The sequence below is a fragment of the Anas acuta genome, chromosome 1 (assembly GCF_963932015.1).
Source record: "Anas acuta chromosome 1, bAnaAcu1.1, whole genome shotgun sequence".
NCBI classification, from domain to species: domain Eukaryota; kingdom Metazoa; phylum Chordata; class Aves; order Anseriformes; family Anatidae; genus Anas; species Anas acuta.
This window is the reverse complement of record NC_088979.1, coordinates 109,167,838-109,185,294: the sequence shown is the minus strand read 5'-3', so window position 1 is coordinate 109,185,294 and position 17,457 is coordinate 109,167,838. Positions and strand designations below refer to the sequence as shown.

General features: G+C 46.1%; 1 protein-coding gene across 2 annotated transcripts; it reads left to right on the top strand.

The window, feature by feature from the left end:
- Positions 1 to 2,333: 2,333 nt before the first annotated feature.
- CD2 (CD2 molecule) lies at positions 2,334 to 14,463 on the top strand. 2 transcript variants are annotated; one of them, XM_068692065.1, is made up of 6 exons: positions 2,334 to 2,802; positions 5,731 to 6,027; positions 8,598 to 8,837; positions 10,648 to 10,767; positions 12,595 to 12,630; positions 12,739 to 14,463. In XM_068692065.1, the coding sequence occupies exons 1-6, from the start codon at positions 2,742 to 2,744 to the stop codon at positions 12,945 to 12,947; spliced, it is 963 nt and encodes a 320-aa protein (XP_068548166.1). In that variant the 5' UTR covers positions 2,334 to 2,741; the 3' UTR covers positions 12,948 to 14,463. The 2 variants fall into 2 exon arrangements, with proteins under 2 accessions (XP_068548166.1, XP_068548176.1); XM_068692075.1 differs by lacking the exon at positions 12,595 to 12,630 and having other exon boundaries at positions 2,361 to 2,802.
- The last annotated feature ends 2,994 nt before the right edge of the window (positions 14,464 to 17,457 follow it).

Sequence of the window (17,457 nt, the reverse complement as noted above, 5' to 3'; positions counted from 1 at the left end):
ATGGTTGCATTTGGGCCTCTGGTTTACCAGGTGTCAGAAGATGGAGATTTCTAGCAATGCAACGGGCTAACCAGAGGCCAAGAATCCTTAGCCATGAGCTGGATGACAGGCCTAGCTGAAGACAGGTCCAGCGCTTCGGTACTGGGAGACATCTCCTTTTGTGTCTGTGCCCTGTTTTTCTATCCGGCTTGTGTTTAGCCCGGCAATGGTACTTCCTGTGTATCGAGTAGGAGAGAGGGTTTCTGCAGCAAGCGGAAGACTGTGGGGCCATGGTTATCTCCATGCCTAGTAGGCTCATCACGTCTTGGGGTGGTGTTTGGGCTGTGGCAGCACGCAGCTGTGAGCAGCAGCTGGTACAGGAGGTGTTCGATGCTGGCTAAAAAAGGGGCTGCTCAGTGGGGTGAGCCATGACCACTTAGCATGGGGTCCCCGTGAGATCCTGGCATGTGGGTGGTGGACCCTTTTGCTTTCCTGGCTGTGACATGGTGCCCAGAGCTTTTATGTAGGAGCTTTGATATGTAGTCCTATAGCGTAGGAAGACCACGTGGCTGAGCCTGTCCTGAGGCCTTATGGAAGGGGAAGGAGACTTTCTTGTACAAAATCTCTGAGCAAGTTGGTTTTGTGCACACACCCCGACCTACTCACAAATGCTCAGGCCTGGTGTCACTTCTGTGATGCACAGTGTACAGGGGACAAAGACTATCAAGTCACAGCCACCTCTCTTGAGTTTCTCTTCATTGGACACAGCAAGCTCATTTTCTCTTTGAGGAGTGGTTTCTTGCTGCCTTCTGCCTGTTGCTCTACCAGGGAAAAGTTTGATGGCTGTAACCAGGCTGTTGGGACATAGGGGCCACCACACTGAGTCATTTGGGCTGTAACTTTACAAGGGTGTGGGCGCTGGGTGTGACAGAAACTTGATTATCTGGAAGTAGTGGCCATCATTAGGAGTACAGGACATCATTTAAGCCCCATTCTGCTGTTGGAGCTTTACCTCTCTTCTCTCTCGCTTTTACACACTGACATCTTTCCACTTAGTCATGCCAGTCTTAGTTCTTGTCACAGCTTCACAGCAGGTGTTATCCAGCGAGCAGGACAGCACCGTGCTGGCTCTCTCTGTGCCCAGAGCAAAGGGACAGTCCCTGCCCCAGTGTTGGTGGTATGAACATGCTGACAAAGAGCTGGGGCCTGCTGGAAGCAGAAGTTGACGTCAAGGGATGCTGCTTTGAGTAAAAAAAAAAAACAGACAACGTTGAGCAGAATGTGGACATTGGTTTCAACGTGGCAGGGCCACCTTTTGCCCTGCTTGATGGGCCCAATGACAAAAGCTCCCTGTGGCTGGGAAGAGAGGTCCCTGCAGCCCAGTGGGGCTGGCACTGCCAACACGGATTGCTTGCTGGGAAGATGCCAGGGCATTTTCCATGCCTCAGCCTGTTTTTCTTCCACTGAACATAGAAGTCAGGCACAAAAATGTCATCTTGCTGCTGTTGCTTTTTCTCTCCTTTTGCATGTGCCTTTGTTGCGTGTTCTTTATAAGGAAACGACAAAAAACAAAGAAAAGCTAGGTTTTCCGTGATGTGGAAATCAGTAATGTGTGGCCTTGTCTGTGGCCTTTGTGCATTTTTCCTCAGGTAACTTTTTTTCCTTTTGTGCAAATAGAGGTGCTTGCTAAAGATGAGAAAGGTGATAAAGCTGGAGAAGGTGAGGGGTTTTAGAAGATCTTCCTATAACTTCAGGAAAGCAGAATAACATGAATTAATGAGAAAGATTTATCTAATGTTGTACATCTCTTGTGCCGTAGCTTTTCTTTCTTGTCTTACATTGTCTTTCTTGTCTTCTTTCTTGGCTTACATCTGCGATAAAAAAGCTGATAGATTTCAGTGGCTGCTGTTGCAAAGGGATTGCTGAGGATGATAATTCAAAATCATCCGCACCCCATCTGTTTCATGTTGGAAACAGGAATAAAGATTTTATTAGCTTCTCATGTGTTTTTGGACCTAACTCCAATCCCTCCTCCCATCTTCTTTCCTCACAGTCTTTCCAACACCAACCAGCTGTGGGGCTGGTTTCTGGCTAGACCAAGGCAGTGTTCTCATCCCCTTCCAAGCTCATCCCTCTTCTGCAGCTTGCTCAGACGGATGGCTATGCTGGCAGGACATCCATGTGTCGCACTGGCCAGCCCCTTGTCGATCAGATGCTGATGTGAAACTGCTCTGATGCTTTCCCAGGGAAGTGCATCTCCTTTCTACATGTTGCCCAAGAGCTGTCAGATCCTGCTCCCCACTAGGGGACCTGGACTTGCTGTCCCCTCTCTGCTGATGGGTCGCAGGGGAGTGGAAGGGTCCCCATCACTCCCTCCCCAAAAAAGATATATCTGTCCCAGAAGGGAAGGTGGCACGTGGTGTGGATGCTGGAGCTGAACTCTTCACATGAATATGGAAGAGGACAAGGGCACCGGCTGGCCCTCCAGCTGGCTAGGCAGACCTTGGGGGCATGCACGTTGGTGTACGTTTTCCTTGTCATTGCAGATTGCCCCATCCTGATACAAAGCAGCCCGTCAGAGAGTATTTCTGTCCGTGCTTTCTGTGCCTGTGTGAGAAACGAGAAGTGCTAGAGTGAGAGGGGGAGGAGGGCACGAGGGCTGTGCAGGCACAGCCCACGACCGCTTGCTTATAGCAGACCATCCTTTCACCTGCCAGGAGCTATCATTAGACAAGGCAGCACCACCTTTTTGGACCCTGAAAATGAACTTCAGGAGGATTTTCCTAGTCAAGTGCTTGCTGCTTTGGTTTCCCAATGTAAAAGGTAAGCCTTCATTAAGTTTTTGCTTTCTCAGGCTGGTGTTGTTAAAGTTGCATTTTAAACTATTTGCAACTTGGTGGGATGTTACTGATAAGAAACTAGTTCCACTTTCTTAGTGGGTGAGGTGTTTGGGCACATTTGGGTTATTGCTATTATTACTTGATTAAATTTTCAGCCATGGTGAGGAGGGTAGGACCTGAGTTTCCTATTTCAATTATATTAATAAGCTGTAAACAGTTCTGGTTTTAAGTTAATGAGCTTTAATTTGACACACGTATAATGAGAAATGTCAGCATGCAGTTTTCTCTTTGCCCTCAAGGTAGCTTGTACTACATTAGAGATCTAGTTCATGGTGCATTGTGCAGAACCATTATCACATGTAATTACCTTTTCTTATCAAAGAAGAACAAATCTTTTTGAAAGTGCAAATTATATTCTTCCATAAATATTAACAGAAAAAGTGATAGATCCCCTTGTCAGCAGTGGAGCTGAAGGAGCCTGTTATGTGGACACAGTAAGCAAATATGTGCTTATATTTTGTATAATACTGCTCTCATTTTTTAAAACATTAACCTAAAAACTTAAGGTGTTAACGTGTAGGTTAGAGAAGGATTTAAGAGGTGAAGACAACACAACCAGGCACGGATTTTTTTTATTTTTTTTTCTGTTCATTTCACTGCAGATTGTTTAAAATTTTTTTTCCCTTCAGAACAAAATGAATAGATAAATAAGGAATTTATTTTTGGTACATGATGTATAAAAGAATCTTCCCAAGCAGAAATGAAGTATATTTCCCTTGAATGGAAAATTGGTTTCAAATATACACGAAGCTGTAAAACAGAAGACTTCCTTACTTCTCTAAAGCTACTATTTTGAGCTTTTATTTGTAACTCTTTCTTGCAACTGCAAATGAGCTCTCTGCTGCCAGTTCTGATAGTTCTGCCCCTTGAAGAACATTACAGTTGGCAATAGCAGAATTGATGTTTCCTTAGCTAAACAAAAAGCGTTAGCAGAATTGATATTTCCTTAGCTGAACAAGTTTTAATATCACACATGTGGAAGCCTCCACTTTCCATCAGCAAGTCTGAGTGTTGGTGTGATTTCCGTAGAGATATGGCTAGGTGGTCAGTCCTCAGAGATTCCGCTGAATTTTCCCTGAAAACATAGATTTTTTTTCTTTACTTCTGGAGAGAAAGAAATAAATGCTAGTATCTGTTATGTACAGAAATCCTATTACTAACTCTAAATACCTGTTCATGACTGAGCAGAAATGAGTATCGAAATTCAGACATTTGAATTTGAACCTGTAGTGTCATCAAAGTGGAAATAAGCTGTTTCCAAGTCTGTTTGATAGCTTGATTTCAGAATATTTCATTAGAGACATCAAATACCTCAAAAAAAATAAAAAGCAATAGTGAATGAAGAACCTCTCTTTAGACTTGGGGTGAATTGTAGGAAACACTTCAGTATTAATTTCCTTGTTGCAGAGGCACAATATTTTAATTCTTTGGTTAACTCTAACATTGTTAGCTTTGTGACACAGAAACCAGATTACAATTTCTCCTCTGTCATAGAGTTTATCATTGTACTAGATACAAGGAATAAAAAATTATATGCTACAGTGAAGGACTGTAATAAATGCGTAAATGCAGTTTTCCTGCCTGTGGGAAAAAGTGCTTGAAATCTATAAAATTAGAGCAGAATTGGCTCTGCCTGGTCATGTGAAAAGAAATCCCACCCTGCCTCTGCTTTATCCTATAAATTGAAAAGGAATGAATACAGACTATAGAAGAAGACAAATGAAATAAGTTGCAGTTCTGAATTAACGTTGTTATTCATTAGCATACTCCATCCGACACTTGTAAGCACTTCTGGTGTTTTTTTATCTCCTAAAAATTTTCCACCCACACTTGGGATGGAGGCAGTGCCTGCATTGAAGTGACCTCCCGACAAAATGTGTGATCAGAAGCCCCTCTTCACCAGAGCTGTGCCTTGCGGAGGCTGTGGAGCACCCTTGAGCGTAGAGGACATGAGACCCAGGCACAGCGGGAAGAGTATTTGATCTCCAGAGGCAGTAACGTGCTTAACATTCGACAGCCCTTGCTTTTTCTGAATATTGTCTTCATGAAAAGTGCTACCCAGTCCTGGCCGCACCTTTGTGATGTAGCCTCCTCTCACCTGTTTTGCAGAGGGCATCTATGATCAAAGGGCACCTGTCAAGAGATTTTTTTTTTTCCTTTGCTTGTCTCTCAGTATCTCCAGGGCCTGATAATTTTGCAGGCTGAGGTTAGCTGTTTTTCTCCCCCCTTACTTGTCTGCACCATGATGGTGTGCTACGCACACCAGGTGGATGCACTGCAGAGTGGCGAGGAGGGGGCACCGGGAACCAACAGCCCCGTGTCTTCCTCCAGTTCGGTGTGTTGCACTCACTGATCGACACAGGCACATCTTTTAGACCACTGTTGTTATTATTATTGCCGTCACTGTTGCTGCTGAAGTGATCCCATGTTCCAGTTTGCATTCTTGCTGTCCGCAGTAATGATTGCAGTGACAAGCACTCTAAATGTCAGCCTGTGCCAAATGCTAAACCCAACGAAGTGACCTTATCTTCAGGTAGGGTTAAGTCCATGGGCAGCCATGAAGCTCAGCATCTGAAATCACTCTGAATAAATCAGCCTGAGATTAGATAGCCTGCTTTTGAGAACTGTACCCTTTACTGCCTCATGTCTCAGGTTTAAGCTGGGTGCTGACATTTAGCTAATGAACGATCAAGAAGAATTTTGGAGCAGGGGAAGAAAACGTAAGTAACAGAGAGGCTTAGGGAACTCAGAGTAGAAATGAAAACCTTTTGGGTCACCGTTGTGGCTGGTGAACAGGACAGCAGTGGCTGTTCAAGACTTGCTGATGGGCTTGTTGTGCTTCCCTTCAAAGGTGCCAACACCAGACAGATTTACGTGGCAGTGAATGGGTCAGCTTTTCTCAACATCATGACTACTGAGACTGTGCATGAGGCAACATGGTCAAGAAACGATCAGAGGTTACTTCAGATAAAAAATAAGAAAATTAAGTATTACACAGACAGTAAAGTCTGCAGGTGTGATGTACTCTCCAATGGGACTCTACAAATACTGAATGTGGTGAAAGAGGACAGCAGCATGTATACAGTGCGTGTTTACCACGAAGATGGAAAACTGAAGGCAGAAGAAAAAACAGAACTCATTGTTCAGGGTGAGTTTTTACTTTCCCCATAGCATTCCCAGCCACAGATGAAAAAGACTTGGTGTTCCCACACCCTCATACAACCTTTTCTGCTCATTGCCCCGTTTCTGTTTCAGGGTGGGCTCCTGTGAGATGTCCCTCTTTGCTCCTCTCTATTACTCCTGTTGATTCCCTCTGGTCCCTTGTTGCTTTCTGGCTCCTCTCTTTGTCAGCCACCTGATCTCTCCATGTGCCCAGGCAGCACTAAAAGCCTGCAGATAGGCAATAGGAGCCCATACTCTTCTTTTTTCTTTTTCTTTTCTTTTTTCTTTTCTATTTTATTTCTTTTTTTTTTTTTTTTTTTTTCCCCCTCAAACACAAGAAATTCCAGCAGTCACATAACATGAGATGCACCGCAATAGGCAAGGATTTGAATCTGCAAGGGGAGACAACTCCTGCATCCCCATCCTCAGACAGCATAATGCAACAAATAAAAGCACCCTTAAGCCCACACCTAGGGAGTTCATCTGCATGGGTTCAAAGCATGAGGGCAGCCTCCAGTTCCGTGCTGTATCTTGTGCTGAGAGATGATAGTGGTAGCAGCCCAAGGTTTCTGAGATGAATAGGAAAGATGGGGATGGGTATTCTGCTCTTCAGTGGCTGCTATCACCTCTTCAGACTGCTAAGCCATAAGGCAAGATTATTTTTGTTGTTGTTGTTGTTTTGCTTTGTTTTGTTTCCTAGCAAGTGGATTGTTTTTGCTCTGTTCTTCCTCAGCCAGCATGCTGACCTTTGCCAACCTCGAGTGTGTGGGCATCAGTGGCACTACTGAAATTATGCCTTCACGAGGCAGCAGCAGCAAAGACAGCTGGAATGGCAGCCTTCTTGTGTAGTTTGAAGGCCCCATGACTAACAAAAAGACTGCTGAGAAGTGAGGGTGTCTCACTACCTCGAAAACCATAATTGCAAACTGTCTGCAGGTTCAGGAAGTTGTTGAGGCCTGAATCTACTTACTCATGCTTTAAGGCACCGAGCTGTCATTGGGGTTACCTGAGTTTAATTTTGGGTTAAGGCAATAAGTTGCAAGTTAGCTGTGTACTGCATCAATTCACCTACTGTGCAGCAGAAAGCTTGCCTTGCCTCTGGTACACAGTTTTGGAAGTAAAATCCTCTAGTAAGTGTTGGGTGAGTCAATTGTCATCCAGTTTATACCTTGTTATTAGTGTTGGAAAATAACTGTTCTATAACAGAAAAAAATATGTTTAGGTGATGACATTATCACCCAACTCCATCACCAGAACCTGGACTCTGGTGTTTCACACCGGGACATTCTGCTGAAAGATAACTTACAGCTTGCAGAAGAGGAGCTTAATGAGGAAAGGGACGCTGCCTTTCCTTCTCAGTGTGAAACTAGACATCATTTGCTATGAGCAGCTCTTAATGGCTTTAAAATTTATGCTCTTCATAGTTTACACTGCCTACAGCTATAGATGAGCCTGGTGTGTAGTTGTTTGCCTCGTTTAAAAGGTAGAAATTGAACTTTTTCCATCTGATGCCCCTGCCAGTTGTCCCTGGTTGAGCAAAAGTCCTGCAAGGCTTTTCTGCTTCAATCAGTGTCACCAGTGACAGAGAATCTGGAACTGAAACATAACTAGTTGCTTGCAGGACAAGGAGAGACAGATATTGGTTCTCTCTGTCATATAGCCTTGTTGAGAGCTAAGAGTGGTCTGTTTTGTTTTGTGATTTCTGTTCTGATGGGTTTTCACGCTGTGGCTGTCATGCAAGCTGAGTGCCTTTGGTGATACATAAAGCACTGTAAGCAGCTGTTTGTTCTGCCTTAGAGGAAATCTCTCCTGATGGGTACAGGCAGATCAGAGCTCACTTAATTTGCACCAAAACACTGAAGCAGGAGCTGCAGAGGGCTGTTTCCAGTCCCCCCCATTCACCTCCTTTTCCTTCTTTCCCTACACTCGCTGAGCTGGCCGTGAGCCAGGCTGGGCCTGGAAGTCATCCAGCCACATTGGTGCAGCTCTGCTTTGCTGAAGCGCTCTCAGATGGCTTCCAGATCTTGGCAGAGCTCCACAACCATGGCTCCTCCCTTCCACCCCCAAATCACTCGAGTAAGCTTTAGCATCCCTTCAGGTTGCACAGTATATGGTTAACTACCTGGAGTTAAAGTGCCCTTACGATGTGAACTATTCTGAAGAGGAACTGGGGATAAAACTCAGGTTTTAAATTGTGGGTAATGCTGCAGTGAAAGTGGGTACAGGAGAAGGTAGAGTGTAGGTGCTCTTGCTGAAATAATCATGTCTTGTTTAAGGAAGAAACACTTTATAGAGTAGTGAGAAGGGAATAGAAGGAGACAAAAAAATCAGAAGTGTGCTAGAACACATGTAGACTAATATACTGCATTTTGGTTATCATTGCTGTGTTGCTTCTGCAGTAGAGGTTTAATTTGCTCTTTATTCTTCTCTGGTCTCATTAGCTGGTGTTACTCCCTCACTGCTTGTTGGTGGCTAATTTATTGTTCTGCTTAATAATGGAGATTTTCAAAAGGAGAAACCTTGTCAGACCTGCCTGTCCCCTCTCTTGTTTTTCAGAGCCCGTCCCTCAGCCAATCATCCACGCTGAATGCATTAATAAAACCACAGCTGTGAAATGTGAAGTGAAGCAGGCGACTAAGAACCAAACATTTACGATGGAAGTGGTTTATGATAAAATTACAAAAAAAAGTAATTTAACAAAGATGGAATTTACTACAACCCATTCTGGGAAGTTCAAATGTACTGTCAAGAATAAAGTCAGCGAAAAAACAACCGAGAAACAAGTCAAGTGCGCAGGTAGAAAATCCATTTTTACTACAATCTGTTGGTTTGACCTAGAGGGCTTGATGTAGTTGCATGTATCTGCAGGATTGTTCCAGGTATCAGAAATATCAATGGTTCCCTGTACCCAATATCATGAGTCTAGAGCCACCGCTGGGTTTTTATTGCATGCAGCAGTCTGCAACAGGCAGAAATCACTCCTCTCGTTTTAATACTTCTTTATTCCTTTAAAACAAGTGGTACTTCCCAAATGATTACCGTGAAAGAGGTGATTTCAGTAAGATAGTATAAAACTACCCAAGCTACTACAACATAAATTAACAGCTTGTTTTGGAAAATGTGGCGTGGGATCTTCTCCATATGTATATGAAGCCATGGCATTGACTTCAGGGGATTTGCTCTTGATTTACATCTTCACGGTGGGAAAATTTGTTGCATGTTCTTTTTTTCCTCTCCATGCCTACAAAGGTGGTGGTTGTCTGCTATCTGTGGGTGTGCTTGTGTGCTCTCACAAGGGGAAAAATAAGCTCATTGGGCTCCCTGCTTGGCCAAAAAAATCAGGAAGGAGGTTTTGGAGAAGTTAGCTGAGCTTTGGGGCCACATGACTCAGATAAGCATGGCTCACATGTACCATGGATTTCCTTACTCATTTGAAGTTTCACCTTCCTCAGACACAGTCACAGCAAGAGAACTGTGGGAAATGTATTTTAAATGGAGAGAATCATGCTGAAAATGATTAGATAGGCAAAAGAAGTTATACCCTTCCCTCCCTGCCTCAGTAAAAGTGTTTTGAGAGTTAAGGTGGACAAGGCATACTTCAGATGGGATTGAGCTCATCTAACTTTATATAAGCATAGCTTTTTGTCAGTTTGCTTGGGCTCAGCCTTATAGTCAACTGGGATAAACAGACCTTGGAAAGGCAAAACACATCTCAGTGCAACACTGGCAGCTGAAGCAGGTGAGATGAACTAAGTCACTGAGCGTGCTTGTTTCTCTCCATTACAGTCCAGGCTGGTGCAGGTCTTCATACTGTAGATAAATGTCTTGACTTCAGCCTTGTGACTCATGCCCTCTGTGTGCATGTCTGGTGTACGTTATGGGTGGTACCAGTAGTGCCTCCTCTTTCGGAGCTTTGTCTCCCAGGGAGCAAAGGAAGGTGCATTTCTGTTGGGTACTTCAGCTCTGTAGCGCTTGTGCGGAGGCACAAACACCAAATGCCAGGAGAGCAGCCCAAACAGGAGGTAGCAAAGGAAGGCAAAATTCCAACAAACCTTATTTGGCCAAAGTAAGGAAGGCTCACATAAATCTTTGTTCACCAATCAAACCAAACCCTTGTTTTGAGGCTGTAGGATATTTGGTTATTTTTTTTTCCATCTTCACTATCTTTTAATTTGCATAGAGCCAAAACTTGAAGCAGAAGTACCAAAATGCTATGCAGCAAGCTGATCTCAGTGTTTCCAGCTCAGTAGGAAGTACATAGAAAAAGTTTATTTCTGTTGGATACTGAGCACTGCCTGGATGCTTGTTGTCCTTAAAAGGGTCCCTTGCAGGAGCAGACTATTTGTATTAATTTAAATAAGAGGAGCTGACACATGAGTGCTCTGGTTTCAATTTGCTGCAAAGAAAGTTTCCAGAGCATTCTCCAACACTGTGTCCTTCACAATGAGGACCAGTAACTTTCTGCTCTGTACAGAGAAAGGGTAAAGGGTGGGTTCTTCCACTGGGGCTGCCTTTATAGTCAATGGGAGAAAAATACAGAATTCTAGGTAGGCATTATGCAAGTTATTTCTTTTTCTCTAACATCCTCTTTCTTTCTCTTAACTAGGCCAGCTGGACTTCTATCTTATCATAAGCATAGCAGGAGGCGCAATATTGTTTGTCTCTTTTGTGATTTTGCTTATTTTCTGCATCAGGAAGAAAAAAACAGAAAGGCTTGAAGATGATGGTAAGTGTTTAAAGGCTTTACGTTACTCTCCAGGCACCTAAAATCTTCAGGCTTCCTACTGGTTGCACCCCCGTGGGCAGGAGCGTGCTGTTTGCCATAGCTTGAGCAAGAGCCCAATTTTCACATGCAGTGAATCTCAGCAGATCAGCTGCTATTGTCGGTCTTGGTTTCCCAGGATGTGCTTGGAACAAAAGGCCTTTTGGTCTCAAACACTTCTGTTTATCTGTGGGAGGAGAATGGCTCCCCTAAATCTCAGCCCAGACCACCTGTCATGAACATCCATGGGGCTAAACATACAATTAGATACTCCGTCAGCAGATTTTTTTTCCCAGTAAATTTATATAGTGTAAAATTAGGATCTTTGAAATCATCAGTCACATTTAGAAAGACTGTACATAGTGGGAAGGGGCAAGAAGGGCTCAGCTTTTCCATGAGTTTCCTCAGGCATCTTCTGGTGCCGGTTCTCTCTACAAAGCAATGTTGTTGGAGGCCTATCAACACTGGAGGCCCAACATGGGGCACTTTATTAAAGACACCATGCTTTCAGAGTGGGCAGAGACTTCATCTGTCCAAAATTCAAGCTTCTTTAAGGCCACAAGAAATATGCTGATGGAGTCATCTCTCAGCATGGACTCAGTGTTGATGGAGAGGTTTCTTTGAATTACAGCTTGTGTGCTGTCCCTATTTTGTGTGGGCAGCGGATACTGAGCTGCCACTCAGGAAGAGTTGGCTTGCCCACCCAGAAGAGGAAGCTGAAGCTATGAGGAGGTCACCCAGCAGCCAGGGGAGCCCCTTGGTGTTGCAGGCTTGTTTTCAAGTCCTGCACCCACATACTGTGTCAGGCTTCCTGTGTGGTCTTCAATAGCAGCAAGTCTCTGCGTGAGTCAGTGCTCAGGCTACAAAATGGTAGAAAAGACTCCTTTGTACACCACAGCAGTCTTTGTCAAGGTGAAGAGGGCAACGTTTGCAAGAAACTCCAGCTGATACCTCAAAGGTGCTTGTGGTCAGGCTGACAGCAGGTCTGAGAATGGCCTTTCCCGTGGCCGAGGGTATGACATTAGTGCTGTAACTCACCATGGCCCTCTCACTTCACCTGGTCACAAAAGACAGGCAGGTGCTTTCCCTGTTCTCTGGGAGAGCTCACAGCAGTGCAACCACAGGATGTCATCTCAAAAGGCTCGGCATAGGCTGTGAGCACGATGCCAGTGTGAGCGTAGCCATCAGAGTGTTATTTTACATTATGGCTGTTCTTGTTTGAGTGGGATAAATTACTCCCTCAACTGTGCGGTGACAGCATCTCCTCAGTTCTTGGGTCTGGATTTAAAAAAAAAAAAAAAATGTCTGGGAGAATGAGAACTAAAATAAGAAGGTGACCAGCCTCTTTGAAACAGTTTGGTGTGTGTTTAAAGACATTTCAGTGTCCCAAGAGGTAAATCCCTCAGTCCCTAAGCTAAGATGACTGACGTTTCAGAAATGACAAGTTAATGATCAGCTGGCATGTATTTAATTCTTCTACATGTTGGGAAATTAATTCTGGCAATTACCAAGTGCCTGGAAATCTTCATGGCAATCCCACACAGACAGTGGCAGGGCAGAGTGCTTTTATGTTGCGTACTGTAAGTGCATCTCAATTTCCATTCAGTGGTCTGTCTTCAGAAGATGACAGAGTAGCTCAGGCTGCGGGTGTCCCTTGGTAGGTGACCAGCACAGAGGGGGCAGAGCTACCTCAAATGTCTCCAGGCACCTTGATCTCAGCTGGGCAACTGAAAAGCATTCAGCTTTGCCTGGGGTGCATGGGTGACAGTGATTTTGTTTGTTCCACTGAAGCAGCAGGACAATCTGTGAGTGACAGCGGCCTTCCAGGTAAGACCAATATCTGGCTTTTTTCTCCCTCGCTGACTTAAATAACAGCATTGCCTTCTGCTCAGACCTGAGTAGGTGCCTGACTGCTGGGGTCTCCTGTCGTTGCAGATGAGGAGAGGACGATGCAGATTCGCAAGGTGGAGACTGAGATGGCCGTGCGGGAGCTCCCTCGTCCGCCGGCCAACCCTACCCCCCGGCAGGTGCGCGTGCAGCAGAGGCCTCTGCCACAGCCCCAGGGGCAGCAGCAAGCCGTGCCTCCGTGGCCCAGGCCGCGGACCCAGCCGCGGACTCCAAACCAACCGAGAGAGAAACCTTGAGCATCTGGCCTCGGAGGGATGGAGCTCTCTCTGCTCCACGACTCGCCAGAAGAAGGAAGTTGGCAGTTGTCAGGGAACCCTCGCGCCCAGGCTTGTTTAATGCTCAGCTATGAAGCACTAGCTTTTGTTGCATAAAATTAGAGAGAACACCAAATAGCTGGAGATGGAGAGACACGGTGGAGGACATTGAAGGGGCCTCATCCCTGGAGCCATGTTAATTCAACTGAGCCTTGACACCTGTGTCTTTCTGTGGTTCACTTGTTTTTACGGCACCTTGTTGTAGTCTTGCTTTTTGGATGGATTATCTCAAGAAGAAGCGAGAGCCCTAGGGACACAACACGGGCTTATGGATCTCACATGGTTCTGTCTCGTAGCTTTCTGTTCTCCTGCCATGCATTAGGACAGCCCTCTGGTTTCACCATCGAATGCATGATCTCCTGGACAGAAAAATAAGTTGTACATAATCAGTCACTTGTCTGATGTTGAAAGAATTGTGTTGTCCAAAGCAGAGAAGAAAACACTGAAGCCTGAAGCATGTATGTGGGAAAAGTAGGGAAGGAGTAAACCCTTTACTTTCTCTACCATATTTAGAACAAGAAATCACATGCTTAAATTGCAGAAAGATTTAGGTTGGATTTTTTTTTCCAACAGACAGACAAACATGGAGACAAATTTCTGGAAGAGTATCGCCAACACTTGGGGTTTCAGAGGATGGATTAGACAACAACCTGCAAGGTACCCTCATCTGCTGAGGGCCAGGGGAACATACTGCATGGCTTCCACAAGGACTGCTTCAGCTGTTTTCTGTGACTTCTTGCTGGCAAATAAAATGAAACTATACTCCCTACGTATATAACCAGGTGCTTGCAGAGAATTGTTGAGAGATCTCTCAAAGGGAGAGGTGTGTATCCAGACTGCAATAACTGCTCCTACATCACTCCAGGTGATGGACAAATGCTGCTCACTCCTCTGGTCCTTGGAAATGTTCATAACTGCCTCTGTTGGACAGCTAAGGAGCAGGGAGAGGACATACCTCAGAGCTATGTCTGAATGGATAAACGAGCCCATTTGGTGTAACCTGCAGCATAGGTGGAGAAAGGGAGAGCTACCAGAGCCACAGAGCATGAACCATCTGGCCAGCATTCTGTTGCAATAGGTAGAACATGTCGTACGTTTTTCAGGGTTGGTTATTCTGCGCGCATCATGGGAGTGAAAACAGCCATCCTTTGTTTCTCCTCAGAAATGTGACTATTTTTATCTTCTGGCATAAGGGCAGAGAAGAAACTTGTCAAAGAGAAGGAGGTATTTGCCTCATCCAGAGCTCAGTCACTTTGCTTGAACTCCAGTCATGGACACAGTGTTGGAAGTGCCACTTGTTCTTGCTTTAGCTTTCTGCAGCTTGTTTTAGGGTTTCTACTTATTTAAAGTTGCATTCAGTAAACATTTCATGGCTAATTTTGTAATACAAGCTATGTCCCTGTAGTGAATGAATAAAGAGAAGAGTGGGTGGTGAGTATTTCAGTTCATACCTGTGCTGCAATTCCAGTATCTGGATGTCACTTTGCTACAGAGGAGACAGGAAAAACGTTTTGGTCGCTGAACCACAGAAACTTGGATGCAGGAGGTGTTGCAGAGATCATCAGGAGGCACTGGTCATCATGTGGGTACCTGCAGCTGGTGGGATTAGGTCAGCGTGGGCGAGCACAGCCACTGTGCCTGCCTGCCTGCCGGGTGCGGCCAGAGCTTTCCTCGTGCCCTCTCCAGAGCGAGCAGCCAGGCTGGGACTGCTGGCCGCACTTGCAGCATGGTGGCAGTGCTGTAGCCACTCTCCTGCCCTGCCACTGACCTCTCTATGAAGTGCCTCGACAGCACATGCCCTCTGCCTGATCCCTGTTGCTGCAATCTGTGCCCTGCTCCTGGCTGCAGCAGCCGCTCCTGGGGTTGGTTTCGGGTCCTTGCTCTCCCCTTCAGCTGAAGAAGCTTTTCTGCTGTTGGTTGCAAACTGGGTCCAACCCCACCCTTGAGGCCAGACTGGGGACCACGCTGTGAACCATGAAACCTCGGTGTCTCAGCTGTGTTGTAAGGCTGAGCACACCCAAAATCTGCCTTTGGTTCCTGTTCCTGGGGGCAGGGCTGCCAGCAGATGCCCACAGTAGCAGGCATGGGTGCACTGGGGAGGTGCACATTTCAACCCACTGGGGTCTCCTCTGGCAAGGGGCTCCAAGCTGAGTTAAAAAAGCTGAATATAGCCATGTTGGGTGGAGTTGTATGAAAATGTGGACACCTTCAGGAAGATGCAGGCAAATGAGTGCAGAATACTAAGTCTGACAGGAGTCTCATCAGGGCAATGCTTATATTTGCTTCTCTCACCTGTTCTTTGGTAGTGACCCTTGCTTTTGTGATATGTTTGTTTCAATGTGCTGCAACAGATTATTTGTACGTACAGGGGATTTATACGTTCCTGAGTTCTGCTTGATGCCTACAAGAAGTCAGCAATTTGTGTGTGTGTGTCATGGAGCATTCAAACCTTAGTGGGGTTTTTTATGCTGTAGAGGATGTTTCAGTTCTGGAAAATGAGCCAACTTTAAGACCTAAGAAACAACAGGAAGTGCTCAGCTCTGATGATACTTGCTGCAACCGTTCCTGGTTCTTCTTTCATAGACAAATCTATCAGTGAGTCACATCAGATGAAGTGTTTCTCTCCATTCCTGCCGTGCGGGATGGGACAAAAGAGGGTTGATGTGCTGAGCTGCACTCTACAAGGACGCTGGCTCGTCCTCCCATTCGAGAGATGCAACATATGCAGGAGGCAGCTTTGGTTGGTGATGGACAGCAAGACCTAGCACTGAAGGAATGGGAGGAAAAGTGCAATGCTATGATCGGAGCAGGGCAGTCAGGCAGTCATCATGCTGTGCTCTGGCAGCTCTCACCTGTTGTATGGTCTGAGTAGACACCCGAAAAGCAGTGGTTTTCTTTTGGGTCTTCTGTACTATTCCTAGGCCACTTGACATCAGCAGCACTTGCTGCCTAAACTTGGGCATTCTGGTGAAACATACAAGACCTGCTTCTAACCTCAGCCAGGCATTAATCAGTCTAGAGGGCTCTTGCTCCTGGAACAGGCAGAGCTGGACCCAGTTAACTTAATTTCTAAAATTAAGTTAAGATCAGCCCCAGCTGGGGCTGTCTTGCCCATCAGCTCCCTTCTCTGTTGTTACAGGCAGGGCATCATCGCCTCAGCTGTGCTGAAACCATGCAGTAGGCTCAAGAAATGCTGATTTTGTCTTTCAAACTGCAGTCCTGCATGGGGCGTGCTGTGGGTGATATGTTGGAGCAGAGCTCAGGTGCTGACCATGCAGCACATGGGCCATCAGGGCTATCACCTTCTGATTCCCAGAGTGACCGACGTTCACCCAGAGGAACCGAGGGGCTGGTTCTGCATTACGAGTGATGATGTCCAGAGGTCTGACTTCAGGCTTGTGAGTAAGATCAGTTCCTAGTAATTGGGAAATCTGTGAAATAACCCTGGTGGGTGATGCTATCTCACTCTATGGGAAGAAAGGTGAGTTCATTGAATGCAGGCACAGGAAGAGGCCCTATGCCAACAAAGTGGCCTCCTCTCCCACTTTCTCCAAGGATGGGAAATCGCCTTGCTGTGTTGGGCCACAGTCACTGATCAGCCATAGCTGGGCTCTGAGCATCTTCTGCCAAGAAGGAAGCCACACTGACATGTCTGCCCTGAAAGCCAGGAATGCGTCAGCATCCCAAATGCCTCCCTTTTGGTTGCTTTGGCTGCTGCCCCTCTTGATCTTCTGCTGGAATTGGGAAGGCACAGAGGGGAGCTGTGTGGAGAGAGGAGCAGGCTCACCAGGAGCTACCTCGTATCAGGATTAGTATGGGCATGCTGCCCTGGGGCTTCCCAGCAAGGATTTGGGCTTCTCTTTCCCTGCAGAGACCTCATCTGAGCTGTGGTCTGGGGCAGGGGCCATGTGTTGCTGCCTCCCACTTCCCCATCCTCAGTGATCAGGACCGGCAGCCTTTCTGTTACCCTCCGTGAAGTTACCCCGAGCCTGCACTACTGAAGTAAGTGTTACTTTCTGTTCTAGCTCTCCCTTCCTACAAAACACCCACACTGGCTGGTTTATTTTTCCTCTTTAAACTGAAACCTTGCACTTGACCTCTGTGCCCCTCATGCCAGACAAGAGAGAGCGGAGAGGACTTGTAGGGCCCTCGAGTGGCTACGGATCCCACTCACCCTGCCTGCCCTGGGAAGCTCATCTCCAGGCTGCTTTGCTATTTTCAGCCTTCACCAGTGCTGCTGGAAACAGCCCTGGCTCAGAAAGGATTGAGGAGAGGAACGGCTCTGTGTGGAGAAGGCGGGCATTGCTGTGTCGAGGTGTGCATGGCTTACACTGACTCTCCAGGGCTCGCAGCAAGGGCAGGACAGTGAGCCCCAACCGCACAGGGGCCGGGGTGCAGAAGTCCTGCTCACCCTGCCCCAGCACACGACACT